Consider the following 20,244-nt stretch of genomic DNA (forward strand, 5'->3'; position numbering starts at 1 on the left):
ACAATGTATGAGCTGCTGTAAAAATTGTAGTATTGTTTTGATACGAGAAAAATAAGTCATAAAATAAATTATTGTATTAAATGCTTTATGAAAAGATTGGGAAATGACTCTGTGCACAGAGATATGTTCAAGATCTATGCAAATTTTGTTTCCAAAATAAAATACTGTTTTCAAAACATTGACTGTTCAAAGTAATATGAAAACCAACAAGCCATTAACATACAATCACACAATGAAAAGGAAAATACTTTTATTCAAATCAAAAAAGTCTTTTTTTTTCAAAGAGAAAATGAAGGTAAGTATATATTTGTGTCGGGTTGACAAAAAAGAAATGTTCTGATTTATAGCGGCTGTATTTAAAGGGTAGGTACTTAAGAGTTCAAACCCCTTCCAAAATCTTTCAAAACTATTCAAAAAATATTTTTCATTTTATTTTTATTTATTTTTTTTTTTGCTGAAAAAAATACTATAAAGATATTATTACTTATTTTTTTTTTTTCAATTTAATTTGAAATTATTAAAAAAAATTATTATTGAAAAGTTGTACAAACTTAGTGCTGTACTCGCAGATTTTTTTTTCTAATTGTAGCTATTTCGAATATAATTTCTTACAAAACAATACACAACATTTCTCTTCTAAGTCTGAATACTCTGACAAAAATAAAAACATCAAGTTCTTTAAATTTAAAATGCCTAACTCGATATTTAACATATATTGTCAAAAAATATGAGTTTAAGAAGTATTGCACCAAATAATATAATAATATACTGTCTTGTTAAGCACTAAAGTCGTATTTGCACTTTTTTTCAAAATTGCGTTTTTGTCACTAGGTGGCTCTTAGTAACATATTTTAGTTGTATATGGTGTTTTATGGTCATTTGTAAATGAGAAATATATTTTTTTGAACTCTGAAAAAGTGGACTATAAATCAAATATATTGGGATATAATACTTTAAAAAAGTTTCTCATTTTGAGTTTGGCTGCAAGTACGACCTTTGTGCTATGCACGGCAGCATAATACTGAGTAATAATACCAAGAATAAATACGAGTACACTCATCAGTTCTTCTGAGTTACTAAAAATACATTAAACGTTCAACACCGGTGAAGTTATGCACATTACGCATAGATTTTTTCCCCCTTCATTTAATATATAAGTCATCTTTAACATTTGCTCATATTAATGTTTTTGAAGACAAAAAACAATATATTTTTCATTGTTTATTTATATGCAATCATTTAAAATAATAAATTATATATACATAGCATGATTATGAAAGGCATGTGTTGATTTTTTTTTTTTTTTTTTCCCTAAGAGCAATTCAACACAGCATTTTCAAATTCCATCTTGCTTTCTAGACATATACTACTTGAAATTCTGAAATTGAAAATACCAACATATTAGACCATTGCGACAATTGAAAAACTTAAAATTTTAGTTCAATTCATAAGTAAAATATGATAAAAAAGAGAGGAGAAAAGTCAATTAATACAGCATATATCATACATCATAACAACAATAATGATAACTTAAAAACCTTTGAGCACAGAAGCATGATGGGTTACTTAAATAAATGTTTTTTTCCTGCAAGAGAAACAAAAGAATAAATTGCACCAAAAACAAAGCTATGATTCTTTTTGTAATAGAAGCACCATACTGCTGTGCTAAGCACAAGATTCATATCCAACACTTTTTGTCAAAATTGAGTTATTGTCACAAGGTGATTCTTTATAACATGTTTTATCTATATGCAATGTTTTATTGTCATTTGTGGGTGGGAAATATTTTTTATAAATTCTACAAAAGTGGAATCTTAATCAAATATATAGAGGCATAAAACTTTTAATAGTAGTTGTTCAGTTTGAGCTCAGCTGCAGACATGACTTTTGTGCTGTTGCACGTCAAAGTAAGTTTCTAAATTCAAAATTCTTAACATACATTTTATTTATTCAACGCTTTCCAAAAGTCGCGGGGCAATGAAACTACTTTAACTATGGTTTTCTAATCCGTCCGATGCTAAAGTATTGTTTGTCCATTTTAAAAGCCAGAAAAAAAGTTTTTAAAGTTAAGTTTTTTCTGCATTAATGGACCATTTACTCACGCATCATTTTCTCTGACATTCGTAAACCACAGTTTCAAAGCAGATTCAACTTCGCCATCATTTCCAGCACAGTTTCGCTTGTTTAAATTTTTAATTTGTATTCAATCACATCATTTTTTTTTTTTTTTAATAACCTTCAAAGTAATAACTGAGAAATTTTTAGATGTACTGCCTTGACTCATCATGGTTGAATTGTCAAAGTGTTTAAAGAGAAAAAAATTTCTGCTTTACTGATGAAAAGGGAACCTATTTTCGGGGAAGCTGTTTGTAAGTGCTTGTCTTTGTATTTCTGTTTATTGAGGAACTAAAAGACGGAAAAAATTCAAAATCTATGAAAAAGTGATAACAATAAACGAATTTACTGATTAAAATATCCGATGTTTTAACGCATGTTAATATACAAGTGTTCCAGATCTTTGTGATTCTGATAACATGAAGCGAATGATAACATCAACCGAGATCACATAAGGCAGCTCTTACTGTATGTACCCTTTTTGAGTAATAATGTAATTGCCGACTTTAAAAACAAGAATAGTTGTGATCAATTCAAAAGGAAAGATTGTTAAGTTTGACTTTTAGATGGGGAAGGAAAAGAATTGACAGCGGAAACCAGAATGAACGAGTTTAAACAATTCTCAAAACAACATTGAAATAAACCAAGCAGCAAATAAAATAAAGGTCAGAAAAATTGTAGCTTAAATTAAAATGTATCTTTCTGAAAGTAATAAATTAAACATATTACAAATACAAGTTTTTGCTCATTGTAAGAGAAAACTATTATATGGATTAATTCAAACATTTCAGAGTCAGACTTTGAATCGTCATCTGAATTGCCTAAGTTATCTATTTTTAGGCTGGGGAATGAAAATAGTTCCTTAACACTTACAATGGAAGATTCATGCTGAGGCTTGATGAATAATTTTCTCCTGAAAACAAAAATACTTTTATTGCAACATGTACTTTAAACAGCAGCATGTATTTTTAAGCATTTAATAAATTTAAAATTGCACAAATTTGAGCTAAATGCTTCCCCCTTCCCCCATAGAACCACAATCCATCATTTCCACTGCTTTCCCATATTCATCACTTGACCAGTGCATGTAGAACACTCCTTTCTTATTATTTCTCTCAAGTACATCAATCATTTCAAATTTTTTTGGAACTCAAAAGAGAAAAAAAAAAAAAAAAAAAAAAAAAAAAACACAAATAATTTAACAGCAGTTAAAACATCAAAAATTGTTAATCTGTAAATTAGTTGGCACTCAAGAAGTCTGTTTAGGATGAAACAAGTCTACTTTCTTCTATGTCAACATCTATTTTCTTATAGGTAACCATATTTTCACACAAGAGCTATGTATTAGTAATCTATACCTTGACAGTACATAGAATTTGTAACTTAAGCTGACAATTGTAAAAGCATGTAAAAAAGTTATTTGAAATTATAAATTGTTATTGTACTTAACATAAATAAAACAAATTTCCTATTTTTTAAGTGCCTTATTATGCAATATACCACAGCCCAGTTATTCCAACCAGAGACTTCAGTTTCATTCTTGTTGTGGACTCATCACTCTGGAATAAGGAATAACCAAGCTGGAAGCAGATGTCATGTTATTGAAGCTGCAGGACGAAACTGCAGTCTCTGAATGTGATAACTGGGCTGTCTGTACACTGCATGTAGTTCTGTCTTAGCGCTGGCTTATGAGCAGTAACTTACTGCTTAATACCCAAGTTTTGACTCCAATTTACGAGTCGAACTGCACCATGTCTGCGGACTCTCGTTAGCGAGATAAATTAACTTTATCTACCAGTTTGTTAACACTCTCAGCTTCAAATGAGGTAACATCTGCCTTCAGCTTGGTTGTTCACTATTCCTGTCGGAGGAGTTCTAATAAGGACAAAACTGCAGTCTCGGGATGTGATAACCGGGCTCTTTGGTATATTGCGTGTAGTTTTGCCTTAGCTCTGGCTTATGGAGGGTAACTTACTGCATTATGCCTTACTTACAGGGCCTTAACCAGACTTTTGTTTCGGAGGGGGTTTTACCAAACACATTTTTTGAAACATTTATAAGGTCTATCAAATTTGGTTTCATGTGTATTCTATTGATTTTTGTTACAATAGATTATCCAAATCGAGGGAGGGGATGTTCTTACAAAAAGCCATATTGTTACACAATAAATGAATTTCTCAATAACTACCATAAACACACAATGAGAGTGCAAAATTTTTCATTCATACTAATTTCATTTCACAAATAAAATTGAAGTAATAATAATAACAACAATATTATTTTTGCCACCTAAATATAATTAAATAAGTAAAATAAATAAATACTGGAAAGCATTTCTTTGGATGAAAAATTTCGCAGAGGGTTTGAACCCTATAAACCCCCTTGCATACGGCCCTGCTTACTTATATATTTTATCAGTGTTATTGCATCCACTGGCATAAAAATGAAGAAAAACTAAAGAATTGGATTATTATCTAAAACTAAGAAATGATAATTACAAAAAATCATTTTAAATTATTGATTAATTAGGCTCAAAGGGTTAAAATTTTAAAAATACCTTTTCAAATGGGTAACAATGGGTAGGTTCAAGGGTGTGCACAAAAATTTGGGGTCTGTCACAACCAACTTTTACAGGTAACCCTCCATATTGTTTACCCATTATGCCCCCCCCCCTTGTTTATTTCATTCATTATTTAAAAAAATCTCGGCGCCCTTTTCAGGCTCGGGCCAACAGGTGTCCCTTCTACCCCCTTGTGCATGCCCTGGGTAGGTTATCTTAATTTTAAAATTCAAATTAATTCAATAAAGAGTCATGAAGCCCACAAGTCACCGATGTTCAAACTTCTTACGAGATTGTTTATTCAGTCTTAAGAATGTACTCACTTTGATTGGACTGAGGGCATCCAAAACCGTTAGTCCAAGCCCTCGCATCAAGACGAAAGGCGTGAACTCTGTCTTGTAGAGTCGATTCAAAGAATCGATGGCAAACATTGCAGGTACTACATGTCTCTGCCTTTTCACCTCGTAGTCAAGCAAACTGTTCAAGTGACCTGAATAAAAATAAAAAAAGCTTTGTTATACACAGTGATATAGTTACATATTAAAGAAAAAAGCAAATAACCACAAGTTAAACTGCTCCCTGTGATTAAAAGTGGCCATAGGATGACAAATGAGGGGAAACAATGGCAATAAAATTTTATGTCAATCGTCATCTCAAAAAAAAAAATTAAAATAAAATAAATAATAATAATAATGATTTTAAAGTGTACAAACAACATTAAGTAACTGGTAAAATCTTTTCAACCAAAATCAAGAGACAGCCTTTATGAACTAATATATTAAAGATTTATCACTTGCATTAATTAATGTATTCTGCCGTGTGCAGGTAAACGGCAGTATCTGCAGAAATGAGCTTTCGAGATATTTGAAGAAATGCGTATTGGATTCAATACTAACAATAGTCAAATGTTGGAATTAGACGTCTTTTTCACACCTTTTTTTCAACGGAAACCAAATAAGTGAGCTTGTGCAATAAAGCTAACGTACAATAGATGATAAAAATGCAAAAAAATTTAAAATGAAAAATTTGCAGTTACTGCCCTTTACCTGCACACAGCAGTATTTAGGATTATGCTTCAAAAAGTTTTTAAAAATTATACAGTTTAGAAGATTTTTTTTTTTAAATGAACATTATTTTGAAAAAAAATACGACTAGTGAAGCTTATCACCAGCCGTTGGCCATTTGCAGCAAAAGATTTTCTCCAGGTTGGCTTGTTAGTTCCTATCAGAAGCACAATAACATGAAAATTCAGTCATACAGTAAAACCTGTAAAGTTGACCACCTGTCTAAGTTGACCACTATTTTTAGGCACAGAATTAGACCTCATCATATAATTCAACCTCCATAAGTTGACCACCTGCTTAAGTTGACCACAAATGTAGCGCACCGCAAGTGATCAACTTACACAGGTTTCACTGCATTTGGAATTCTGTTGTTGCTGCTTAAACCATTCAAGTATCCGTGCCCGATTAGACTATGCTACCCAGTTTGAGGCAGAGGGGTATGGCTTCTGCTTACAGAGGACCACTAAGGTGGAAGTCCGATTTAGCTGACACAGCACACGGTAGATTAAAGCACCGTCTATCAACATTTCGATAATTTTGGCCCAAACCAGAAGCCGAGAAACTCCTGGTTCAGCAACCCCTCCCCCAGAGGTAGGATTCACTTAAAGGACTTTATGACCGTGACATATTTAACGTTCCTTAGCCGTCATCAGGGAACAGGGAAGATCTTCAACTGGCCGGCATCAAACCTAGAATCCTCCAGTTAAAAATGTGATGGCTTACTGATCCGGCCACCAAGGCCCATTTGCAATTCTTATTGCTATTTGAGCAATTTTAAAACAAAACGTTTTCAACTTACTGCCTGAAGGAAAAAACAGTTTACAGTCGGACCTCCATATATCGAAGTAGCAAATTGCCGGAAAAAAATTCGATATATAGAAATTTCAATATATGGAAACGATCTTATTTTATCATAAAAATCTAATGAAAGATTAAAATTAAAGCTAATTTTCGCATATGAAACCCTATTTATAATTTATACGAGCATCGGATTAAATGAAAATTAATAATTAAAAAATTAACAGAAGTTACACATTTTTCTCCTTCATACATCCTCATTCTTCGGCAATTCAACTTGATCCGCAACATGAGGGGATTTTCGTTTTGACAATGTAATCGAGAGAAAAGTAAAAAATTAATCTACTTAACTTGAATGATTTTTACTGAAGTTAAAAAGATTAGGAACAGACAAAAGGGATAGTTTGAAACTACAGTGCTACTGGTTACAACTAAGACTTCAAATAAGAAATTAAAGAACTCCAGAACGGAACAACAACCTATCTACACACCCCTCAACCCCAGATTCCTTATGAGTTTCGTAGCAACCATTAGTGAGCATAATTTTCTCCCCTAACCTTCATTTTTCATGAGACAAACAGTCTAAAGTGGAAAAAAAATGTACGAATGTCTCGATTTTTTTTCGATATATAGAGATTTTTTCGATATATAGAAATAATTTTTCTATGTAATGAACATAGAAGTTTGCTCGGATTTCGATATGTAGAAAATTTCGATATGTGGAAGTTCGATATATGGAGGTTCGACTGTATTTGTAACTAGTGGCACCTGCACGGCTTTGCCCGTAGTAGAAAATTAAAAGGTCATTTGGTTCGCCTGTATATTAACAAATAATGGAGGATGAATTTCTCGCCAATTGGCTATGTTAAATGACTCACCCATGTTATGGTTCCACGTTATGATGATTTCGTAATTTACTATTCCACGTTGTGATCATTTGCTCGGAAAAAGTTTCTTAAAATTAGAATATAAAAAAAACAAAACCGAATTTTTGAAAAATTGCTTCAAGGTGCACACTCCCATGCTACAAACTAACTTTGTGCCAAATTTCATGAAAATCGGCCGAACGGTCTAGGCGCTATGCGCGTCACAGACATCCTACAGACATCGTCCGGACAGAGAGACTTTCAGCTTTATTATTAGTAAAGATATCAAAAGCTGCTGTGTAAAATAAGAAAGGTTAGTCAACTGTCAGTCAGCTGTGAGCTTTTGAGCTCTGTTATGTATCTGCAGTATGAACTATGTGTTTTGTTGTATTGGGAAGAAAAGAGGCACTTACCATTGTGTTTACGGTGCTTTATGATTTTAGCACTAAATGCTGTATACTTCAGCAATTATCAACAACTAACTTATAGACGTTATAAACAAATTTTCTGTGTTATCATAAGAACTGAATTATAAATTTGAGTATACCTGAAGTAAATGTGGTTAACTTGTGTGGCGTAACTTGCAACAGTATTATAGACTCGCCAACCTTACAAAATGAAAAAGCAGGCCCCATTTTTTAACCTTGGCACCAGATGATGATAGTAGACAATAGAAACAATTTCCCAGTTCAGAGACATAAATTATAGAAAAATTAATCCACAAGGTATAACATTTATATTTTTATGTTAAGAATGTTTGAAAGATAATTTTAAATAAAACAATGAATTATGTAATCTTTGTCTAAGAATATTCTCTACATTATTCAAAACATCTTTCTCCAGTCTAGGATTATTGAGAAAAACATAAAACACAACAAAAATAATGATATTTGTGCAGTTGTAATTGACAATGAACAAAAAGGAAAATTCTTTCATCAAGTAGCAGCCAGCAAAACCTTTTCAAAAGAAAAATGTTAATGTTTGTTAAAAGCTGCTAGAATAAGCTGCCTTAGCTTTTGTCAAAAAAAAAAAAAGGCACACATACAGTAAAAGCAGCATATCTCAAAATATCATAACATATGAGACATAGCCCCTTTATTCTACCTGTGCGATACAGTACAAATTTTGGTGATAAACATCTGGGTCGTTTGCTTTAATAGTCATTAGATTTTCAAAATTATTACAACAAAGATTAAAGTGTAACTGAAAAGACTTTTATATGCTGCACACTTGCAAGCAAGGATGGATACAAGGGAAGGGAGAAGGGGATGATTGCCCCCTTCATGAGACTAAATTGAAGGAACTTTATTCCCATCAGCTGATTTGTTCTATGAAACTATCGATATTGCAATTTTATATGATACTAGCATTCCCGTACCCGGCATTGCTTGGGTAATGGAATTAGCAGGGGTTAACCTGTGCTTGGTGCACCTAGTTTCGAAAATCCCCTATAATAATTACTTATTACCTATATTTTTTTCTAATTTTGAGAGGATCCCGGGGCCCCTGGACTCCTTATATATATGCCCTTGTCCTTAACCGATCTTTCACTGTTATTAACGATCCTTTTAAAGTATTGATTGTCTTTGCAAACACAGGCCATCCACATTTTATTCTTATACCTATGTTTAAGCAAGAACTTCTTTGTATACAACATTTTTGGTTTTTTTTCTGGTGCTAAAATTATTAAGATGAATTATTGATGAACTGACTTTGGAGCAAGCTACATAAAATTCGCCGTGTGAAAAAAAGTCTTCTCTTAAATTGATCCCTGCTACTTTTAATGTATGTCCTTATGACTTATTAACGGTTATTGCAAAACAAACTTTTACAGGAAACTGCACTCTTTTTAATTCAAAAGGATAGTCTGCCTGTGATGATGTTCTTAAAAACTTCGTTTCTAGTTTTGAAAAAATGAAAGCAAAAGACAGAAAGATTATTATTTGACTTGAGAAAAGCCTCGCAGAATCATGTGAGAAACAAATACAATATCAAATTTAAAATTCGCTATCGACAAAAGTTGAGATGAAGTACTGAATAATGATTTGAATGGAGGAAAGCCTCTGAAAATAAGGAATTTAAATTTCAATGATAGGTTTTAATTTTACAGAAATTAAGGGGTTTTAATTAATTTCTCCTGAACTAATTGATATTTCGAAAAATCCTTTCTTAGTGGATACTTTCGTAATCATGCGGACATGCCTGCCAAATTTCAAGTCTGAGGCTTCAGCGGTATTGGCTGTGCATTGATATATATATATATGTTATCTCATGGCATTGATTTTTATATATTAAGATTTGATTATGCTAGAAAAAGGAAGGTTTGGGGTCCTCCCCTGAAAAAGTTTCAGAATTGAAGTCCTAAAAATGACTGGTTATCTCGTTTTACGTTAGGAGAAGATATGGAGTTTGGAGTTTAGTACTAGAATTCAGGATATGGTGGAAAGGGTAATAAGTACTAAAAGTCAATCGCCCTCCCGTTGAATAATTTCTTGATCCACCCATGCTTGAAATTAGAAAGCAGGAAAAACTTCTCTGGAGAAGTAGGCTACAGAATAAATAGTAAAGCAAGTGCTTCCTGCCTCACGCAAGAGAGTTGGCTGCTAGCACTATATCTTCAGAAATGGTTCATGCATGAATTTACTACAGTATACTCCCGATTATCCGTGTGCGGATTATCCGGTTTGCGGATTATCCGTGCATCATTTTGAAATCACTTTTCTAAAGCTTCAATGATGTTATCAATAATATCCATAACATCATTGAGGAAGTTAAAGAAATCGAAGGTTTCGAATCAGTTGACGCTGAAAATGTCGAAGAGTGGTTTAAAAGCGACAAATGTGAATCAGGATATCAATGTCTAACTGACGAAAATATCATTGAACTTGTTACCGAATCAAACGCAAGTGATGATACCGGAAACGAAGATGAAGAACATGAAGATTATGCAATTTCACTTTCTACCGCTCTACAAACTGTGGAACATTTATTGGATTACATGAATAAAAGATGTACGATTACAGAAAAATAATTGCAGTAAGAAAAATTCGTACGGACATACACAACAATTTAAACAAACAAAGAAAACAAAAATGTATCACTGATTTTTTTTAAGCAATACATTTCAAAGAAAATGGATTGTGTGAGTATATATATATATATATATATATATATATATATATATATATATATATATATATATATATATATATATTATTTAGTTTTTCTGATTTCCCCTTAAATAGTTACCCTGCATATTCCTTAAATGATTTTTCGGATTATCTGTGTTTTTCGATTATCCGTGCTACGCCCCCGGTGATTAACATGGATAATCGGGAGTATACTGTATTTAAATGTAAAACATACCTATCCCATTTCCGTTGTAAACAGCAGTTTCCAGGCATTCAGTGAGGCACTGGACATCACCAAATCCCAAATTGACACCCTGGCCAGCCAGAGGATGCACTCGATGAGCGGAATCCCTAAAAAAGCAACACACGACTATTAAAAATGAGTGTTCACTACCCCTTAAGTTGAGTAAACAAAATTTGTAAGCAAGCATTGATTCCCATAGTTTAATTATAATGTACATAATTATAATTAAACTATGGGATAATGTACATAATTATAATGTACATTTAATTATACACTTTCACGCCCAAAACATCTCTTTCGGGAAAAAACAACCAAAATAAGTAAGGGAATGTGGGGAAAAGTGAAGTAGCCGGGCAAAGTGAAATGGTGAAATATTTAGTCTGCTTTAGGCACTACCTATCCGGTAAGATTTTAACTATGTAGTACACATAGTCTATTTCAGTCAGGAAAAAAATACTGTCACAGATTAAAGCAGATGATAATACAGGCAATTTTCAAAAATTGATACTCATGTTGTAATACTTTGATGTAAGTCAAAAATTATTTTTGTTATTACAAAATGATAAAGTTCTCGTTATGAACATTTTAAATATCAATAGAGATTTTCTGAAATTTGGTGCAGTCTTTATTTAGTTAATATAAGGCTTATTTGTATTTAAATATTTATTACAATTAGTCAAGTACATGCAGGGTAAAGTGAAATAGTTTAATTTATTTATTCAATCAATCATTTACTAAATCACTTACACATTCATTTATTAATTAATTCATTCCTTCATTTAGTAATTCACTTATGTATTCATTTATTCACTTATTTTCTTTCTATTCATTCCTTTATTTATTTCTCTTCATACATTAATTAGTGTATTTATTTATTGTTTTATTATCTTTTCATTTTTTCCATCAACCTTTTAATTACTGATTTATTTCATTAAAAAAATTCTTTATAATCAAATAGATAATTTTTATTAGAAAAATATTTTATTTTTCAATCTACCCCATGAAAAAAAATGAACATTTTCTTCTTCTTTTTATTCCCCTATTTTAATTTATCTACTAAATTATCTTTAACTACAAGAAAAATGTAGCTTTCGAAATAAAACACCAGGAGTGATCAGTGGGACATGTGTGTGACCTTGTTATGTTTTAGTCGAACGCATGTGTCCCACGGTTGCTAAAATGATAAAAATAAACCAAATTCACCATTTACTGTATCAATTTGCTTTAGCTTTATTTATTTATTTTTTTACATTTTTATTTTAAATTAATAATGATATACTTAATGTAGCAAAATTTAGGATGTCAAATGGAAACACGTTTACATTTCACAAAAGACACAAAATAGATAAACATTTTCTATTCCAAATTGGCATACAAATAAAATGCAAATATTACAGTCAAAAAAGGTTAAACAGAATATTCAGCCGAATATTATGGAAATTTTAACCAAATATTTGGTATCGGCAAAATATGGTATGCGGTGCATCCCTGATGAAAACATAACTAATTGGTGAAGACTCCTTCTATGTCTAGAACAATTTCAGCAGAAAGTACATCAAAAGGAATTACCCTACTAATGCCACTCCTTGCGCAACATATTCAGTTGAGTGTCCCAATCCCAGGGGGAAAGCCCCCCTGCTTTTTGGTTCAACAGACAGGATGCTGGGAGGGAGTTGCCGAACACTTTCTGCACCTGGCAAAAAAAAAAAAAAAGAATGAAAAAAACGCTATATGACATTTTGTATTTGGGTCATTCTACAAAAAATGCGCTTTTTTAGGTTCAGGGTGGCTAGTTTCAAAAAAAAAAAAAAAAATTAACACTTTTTTATGAGATTTAGAAAAGCATTTTGAAAATTCAATTAATATTGTAAAAAGATTTTTTAACTGTTTTTTAGGGAAATTTTGTCCGATTACTCAGCGAAAAGTATCATTACTTCTTTTATTTTGATTTCGTTTACAGATTATTTTGTAAGTTTTTAAGTTATTTTCTATGTGAAACTTTTTTATGTGATCCCTATCTACCGCATAAAAAAACAATTGTGCTGCGAAAACAACTTTTTAAAGCTACTCGTAAAGCTTCGAACAATTTTTTTAAGCGATTTTTTATGCGGTCCTTATCTACCTCAGAAAAACAGGTTTGGATGTATCTTCAAAAAATTCTGATAACTTGTTGAAACTTCACACATAAATTGAATACGTGCGTCATTCTACAAAAAACGCGCTTTTTTAAGTCCAGGGTGGTTAGTTTCAAAAATATTTATTTTTAAGCACTTTTTATGAGATTTAGAAAAGTATAACAAATTTTGAAAATGATAAATACAAATCAATGATGTGATAAAAATTTTTAATTTTTTTTTTTTTTTCACTGAACGCAGGGATACTTGTATGCCTCCGTTACATGTCCCAACATATTTCCTCGCATGTACTTTTTCATTTATTTACTCAGTGCAAAAAAATATAACAGATTTCAAAGTGAAGTTTGAATCATTTGATGTTTTTTTAACAGTTTAAAAGAATCATGTTATAAAATAAAAAAATATATAGCATTCAAAATCTTTTGAATCACTGTCATTCTTTCTTGTATCCTCTTTTCAGGATTTAATTAAGTCTTAGAATTATCCATAGATGCAGTTCTGGCAGCTCATTACAGATGTTAAGAATCACAAGTTAGCCCTTTTCAACTCTGAGTCTTCATAATGAAGCTAAAGAGCTTAGTGTGAAAGAATTTTTGCGTTATTCTCTCTGAAGTCAACTAGGCCCTTTGTGTATCCTCCGTTCTTGAGTTAAAAAGAAAAGAATTGTTTGTGTACAAAAAAAAATTTTTTACAGTTAAAATTGAATCCCTTTTTTTTAGTAAATTCTAAATAACATGTTGCGTTAATCCCAAATCAACACAATGTGCAGAGACGTATAGACGACATAAGTATTTGTATCCTCCGTTACAGTATAGATGTAATGGAGGATATACAATCAGAAATGGAGCACACAACTTTTTTAAAAATTCATTTTAAGAAAGATGTGTACATTTTAATCAATTCAAATTGTGTTCCTCATTCAATATGAAAGTTTATTTAAATGAAAAGTTTTAAAATAACATTTAAAATGTATATTTACTATCCGTTATCCTCTGTTCAGGCCCAAAATTTTAGCTACAAGAGAAAGTTACAAAACAATCAATAAAGAATGTGACTAACTATGTGAGAGTAAAAAGGTGCCTAAAAGGAACAATAAAAATTAACTTTTAAAAAAATTGAAGATTTTTTTTTTGTTCATAAATTTCAACTTCAAAAACCTATGTTTTTTGTATAATGACCCATTTAACAAGTACAGTAAACTCCCAATTATCTGCTTAACAGGGTGGCATGGTAACCGCAGATAAGTGAAAATGGCGGATAATCCGAATAATAGTTTAAAAAACGATACTATTGTATACAATAGCTAAAAATATGAATAGCACTCACTCATACATTTAAACAAGAGTCATGCCCGCTACTAATGTTGAATGTAAAAAACGTACATATGTTAGAGCTAAAAACAAATAACACAGTCATAAGTTTAAAAAAACTTTAATGATCATTAAAAAAAATAGTGAAAAGACCAGGGTTCGCCGATATATTAGTCGATATGTATCATGATATATATCACGATAAATATCCGATATTTATTTTGAAAATATCACAATATTTTCGATAGTTATTTTTTCAATTACCGTATCTTCAATATAAATTCAATATATTAATCACAGTAATATTGCTCATTTATTATTGAAAATAACCAAAAGGTTATGTACTATACTTTTATGATGTCATCAGTAATATAACAAAGTAATATCATATTCCTTTTTTACTTGTATTTTACATTCATAAAATTATTAGTAATGCAACAATTTTAGTTCATATTAAAAGTGCCTAGTTAAATTTTAAACATTGCTCAGAAAAAAAAAGAAAATGTCTTATGACTGTGCACCGACTAATGCATATTATTTACATCTGAATCACATTACTGTAAAAGTAGCTAACGAAAGAAAAATGAGTGAAACAGCTAATGCTAAATTAACTCTATTAAAATTGATAGAAATGTAAAATGAAATATTAGATACAAATCCCGAAAGAAACATTAATTTTAAGTCTACACATACAATTATAATATAAAAAAATTAGAGTGATTTAAGGATATATTTAGTATTTTGAAGACTTTAGTTTGTGCTAATTGAAAATATCGGATAGCTATCAAAATATCAAAATATTCGCCATATATCAAAATATTGGATATTTTCGAACCCTGGAAAAGACCCGCGCATAATCCAAGCCAGGGATCAACCGATCGCCAATAATCGGGAGTTTAATGTAATACATATTAAAAAAAGAATTAAGTCAATTCTTACTTAGGTCAGCTTTTCCCTTGTGTGCGGAATCCATATTTATATTGCTTTAAAAACCAGAGATTATTTTAATAAAAATAACGTTCAACAATGAAGTTCCAGTTGCAGGCTCACCTACTTTTTAGAATGAAATTAGTTTAAAAAAAATACAACTCACACTCTAATTTTCTTAGAACATTAAAGCAAAATTCATTTGGTGCAGAAAAATCAGGGAGTTCTATAGATATTTAATAAAATTTTTATGAGCATTTTTTTTGGTCCTAATAACCAAGGATTTATGCAAAAATTTTGATTAAAATTTAAATAAACAAATGACTAATAGCTTATTAATTAATTTGGTTATAGAATATTGCATTGTCATTCGGTCTGAGGTCACATGCCAAATTTCAAAAGAATATGATCATAGGAAGTGGGTGTGAAGATCAGATTTGAATTAGAAAATCTTCCAAGTGAAAAACCTACAGAAATTTCAGTATTCCTTCAGAAAAACATAAAAATGTTTCAAACGATCATTTAAACTCTTCATTTACCACATTATCAGTTACATAGAAAATCTACTTTCATAGAAAATCTAATTAAAAGATCTCAGCAATAAAAATTGTAATTATTACTTTTCCCTCAGAAATAATGACAAGTAAGTTAAATGGCACACCTCCAAGTATTGTCAGTACACAGAGGTCGAGAAAATATCAGGACTTTAAAAATCCCAAAAAGGTTGGTACAGAAACTGATAGAAACTATTTCTATATTACCTCAGTTCACGAGATGATATAAAAATTAATTTAAACATGGAGACAAACTGCAAAAAATGCTACCTAAAATATATATAACTTAATGGAACCCTTAATGCCATCTAAAGTAAATAAATTAAACTATGTTGATTTGGTATTTATAAGTATTGGTGGCATTACAATTTTTAATAATGTATTTTATTCAATTTAGAATCATATGATAATTTAAAGTACTGTCGGTAAATGAAGGGTTAAGTTAATGCATTTTAACTTATTAAATTTGACCTAGGCGGGAAAAAAAACACTAACAAAAAACAATGCAATGTGTGTGAAAGCTACCAAAAGCAGCACCAAAGTTCTATTTCCAATCCAACTTTTTCAGCAGAGAACTTTTCTGGATATAGTCAACCTCAAGATGGTTGGCATTCAGCTTTGACCAAATTTACTTCAGAACTGATTGAAAACAAAAGAAATTAAGCCTGCTAAGGTCAAACACTGGGAAAAGAAATTTTCTTCGTGAAGCTATGTTGTTCGCTAACGAGTCTGCAAGTGACATGGTTATAAAACAATTGATTTTTGTAGTTTGTAGACTGGCAGCAAGGCAAGTTTAAGGTAGATTTTATCTGTTTCATTTACTTATGAATTATTTTAATTATTTTTTAGTGAATGCTGCACAAAATCGTTAAATAAAAAAACTTACTTGGAGTTATAGTCGACAAGACATTTTTCACAGTAGACAAAGCTGATTCAACCAAAGGATTTTTGCTGCTTTCATCCCACTGCAAACAAATTTCCAGAAATGAGAAATTAAATACTTGATGCATGATTTTAATCGATCAAAAAATCCTATTTATTCAGAGTTTTTCATCGTCGGAATACAAACTTCTTTTCAAGAACAAAAGTTCAGTTTTTGGGCACAAATCAAAGTTGCTTCAATAAAACAGTATTGAACATTTTTTCATTCAAAATATTTCATAATCATCACTCAATGGTTGGCTTTAATACATAACCATGATTGATATCTCCCATAAAAGCAACATATTTAAGAAAAAAGTTATGCAAAGTTTCATGAAATTCTTTCTATGTCAATAATTTTGAAAAGCAAGAGATAGTGATTTATATAGTGAGATTAAGTTTCATAAAGCAATGCTTTTTACATTAATTCCAACTAAAGCACAAGATTTGCAGTCGCCGGTAACCAATAGGCAAACATTTCATTGAAAATGGCTCCCAAAGAATCAAGTTTCAGTTGTCAAAAATGGCAATCAAGTTTTTTACTTTCTTCTATATCTAATATATAGAAGAAAGTATTGGATTCGTGCAAATTTTCGAATTTCGAATTTTGACGGATTCGAACGTTTTGAGGTGTGCTGAGTTCATTTCGACTATTTTTGAAAAATGTCTGTCTGTCTGTGTGTGTGTGTGTATGTGTGTGTGTGTGTCACGTCTGTGTGTGACCAGTTTTTTGTGGCCGCTCTACAGCAAAAACTACCGCATGAAATTGAACGAAATTTGGTACACATATGTGCCCCTATGTGAACTTGTGCCCATTGGTTTTTGGCGCGAATTCCTCCAAGGGGGGTGGAGCAATGGGACATTTTTTGAGTTACGCGTGCTTGCTATTCCTCAGGAAGTAACTGGCGGAATCAAACAAAATTTGGTCCATATGTTGCCCCTAACAGGAGCAGGTGCTGATTCAATTTTGGTGTCAATAGCTGAAACGGGGGTTGAGTTATAGAACGTTTTTTTGTCGTCAATTGTGACTGCTGTATCTCAAGAAATAACGAACGGAATCAAACAAAAATTTTTTTGACAAGTAGCCATTAGTGGGTATAAGAGCTCATTTTATTTTGGTGTCAACAGCTAAAAAGGGGGTAGCGCAATCGCCCGTTATTTTTTTCCATTGTGAGTGCCCTATCTCAAGAAGTAATGCTACGTTATGGTTGAAATTTGGAATATATGTGAATCCATATGTAAACAGGCTTTGGTTCAATTTTGACTCCAATCGCTCCAAGAGGTGTTGATTTTTTTTTTTTTTTTTTTTGCGAATAAAAATAGCTTTATTAATGCAACAATAAGAAAGATAAATCGTAATAGATTGTGCTCTGCGTATTTCTCGAGATTTTAATTGCATGGAAATGATTGGAAATATTATCTCAATGATTTAAAATTTTTAACTGTTGCCACTAATGTTTGTTAATAAATAAAATATTTGTAATTAATTCAAGTAAGGCTTTTAAAGTAACTTTCAATTTTCGCTCTTTGTTTTGTTTTTACAATAATTCAGACATTGGGATGGTCGTCAAGTTTTTGCATGTGTCATTTTGTTTTTGTTGGGAATATTGCTTCCTCGTCAAGCATGGGGAGGGATCAGAAAAAGGAAAAATATAGAAGAAAGTTTCGTGATGGCCACAACATACTAGTTTTTTTTTTTTGGTAAAAATAATATTGCACTACAACAACATGCTTTGAATCCTATTTGAGCATTTCTCTTGAATCTCTTGTAAGCGTTATTTTGAGTTAGTACAAATTCTATTTTTTCCTTGTTCATTTCAGACCAATTATTTTCAATTAAAGTAGCAAAATCAATGATTCCTGGTGTTTTTACACCTACTAGTAAGTGGTCTGTTTTTATAATTACAGTTTTTTTTTTTTTTTTTGGTAACTCGTGCGTTTGTTTTTGCGTTTACAGCCTTTTACATTTACGGCTTTTCACAACAACATTCCCTGAAAAAAAAATCATGTCATGCGATAGATATTTTCTGACTAGTAAATAGACTAAAGCCGGTATGCTTTCATTCAGTTATAGTAGGCCACATTTGTATTACATATTAAAATTAGTAAAATATTTTCTTTTGTTGTTATGCTTACATCTTTATATTAAAAAATATATCCAGTAAAATTTTGTTTGTTGTTTTTGTAGAGTATATAATCTTTTAATTTGTTGTTAATATTACTAATAGCGAATAGTCAAACCTCGTTATCACGACACCTTTGGGACTGTCAACAAAGTGTCGTCATAGCCGGAATAGTTTAAAAATTCACAATTAAACTTTAGTTAACATCAAAATTAGATTTAATGAAGAAATGATGTGAACGGAATGCTTCCCAGCATTCAGTTCACCATGGAGAAGGAGAGCAATAATCGGCTGCCTTTCCTCGACGTTCTTGTGACGCTCGGCCACCAAGTGTACCGTAAGCCCACACACACAGATCGTTACCTTCATAAGAGCTCAAACCACCGTCCGAGACAAAAAATGGCTGTCATCAATACCCTCATGTACATAGCAGAAAGAATCTGCGAAACGCCACATTTGAAGGAGGAACTGAAACACCTTGAGCTAGCATTTCAAGCCAACGGATTCACTAGAGGAGAAATTAGAAGAGCCCTTCATCCCAGGAGGTCCCAAAATAACGAACAGAAGCCTACCCCATCTGAACCATTAGGGAAAGTGTTCTTACCAGTGGCGGATCCAGCCGATTGTTTTGGGAGGGGCCATCCGAAATTTTTGAACAAACTCCGAACTCCCAGAAATTTTATTAAAATGAAGTTTTAACAACTCAATTTTGGGGGTATCGGGACATTAGATGAGGGGGTGGATTTAGGAATCTCCCTTGAAAATGTTTCAAAATTTAAATAGCCGAGTAATTTTTGAAAATTAGGAAACTAAAACCGCATTTTGTCTATTTTTGATGATATACCGAGAAAGGTCAGGTTTCAGGTGCTGGCCCCAAAATACTTTTTGAAAATAAAGCTTAGAACCAAAATATTCTGTCATTATACATTGAGAAGTTAGAAGAGGAGGGATGCTCTTCAAGCTCTTCAGCTGTCCATCCTAAAAATGCACCTTTAGGTAATGTTTGCTTACATTTAAGGAAGAGTGAAGGTGCTTAGAATCCTTCCTTCCTGGAAATATTTTGCATTTAAGGCTCTAAAAATTCGATTTTTAACTATTTTTATACATATTTTAGAAAGGGATGGAAAGTTCGTGAGCTCCTCCAAAAACCTCCTTTTAAAACTATCATCACGATATAAACTAGGGAGGGAGGGGGTCTTATCAAAGATCGTTTGTAATTGAGGTCCCAAAAAATTTCATTTAAGTTGCTTTTAAGCAAGTTAACTGATAAGGGCTGGATAAGCTAGTTTCCGTTGACATGTTTTCCAAATAAATGCAATTTTTTGCTACATATCAAGGCATTTGTGAAAGGACATGGGAAAAGGGTTCTCCCCCTAGTTTCGAAATTAAAGAAATAGAAACGAAAAATTAGGCTCTCTTTGGTCTTGTGAACCATAGGTATACTCTGAGAACAGCAGCATTTAGAGATCGTCAAAGTGTCTGTAGTTGGAATCAAG

The 20,244-nt window shown here is 31.7% G+C and overlaps 1 protein-coding gene across 1 annotated transcript in view; it reads right to left on the reverse strand.

The window, feature by feature from the left end:
* Positions 1-442: 442 nt before the first annotated feature.
* LOC129222194 (ubiquinone biosynthesis monooxygenase COQ6, mitochondrial-like) overlaps positions 443-20,244 on the reverse strand; it is a 38,040-nt gene continuing 18,238 nt past the window's right edge. Inside the window, exons 8-13 of the mRNA XM_054856665.1 lie at positions 16,591-16,669; positions 12,348-12,471; positions 10,770-10,885; positions 4,999-5,165; positions 2,989-3,028; positions 443-1,378 (exon numbers count right to left, since the gene is read on the reverse strand). Of these exons, the coding sequence (XP_054712640.1) occupies positions 2,999-3,028; positions 4,999-5,165; positions 10,770-10,885; positions 12,348-12,471; positions 16,591-16,669 (516 nt within the window). The 3' untranslated portion in view covers positions 443-1,378; positions 2,989-2,998. The remainder of the gene's footprint in view (positions 1,379-2,988; positions 3,029-4,998; positions 5,166-10,769; positions 10,886-12,347; positions 12,472-16,590; positions 16,670-20,244) is intronic.

Source organism: Uloborus diversus, chromosome 5 (genome assembly GCF_026930045.1).
Source record: "Uloborus diversus isolate 005 chromosome 5, Udiv.v.3.1, whole genome shotgun sequence".
NCBI classification, from domain to species: domain Eukaryota; kingdom Metazoa; phylum Arthropoda; class Arachnida; order Araneae; family Uloboridae; genus Uloborus; species Uloborus diversus.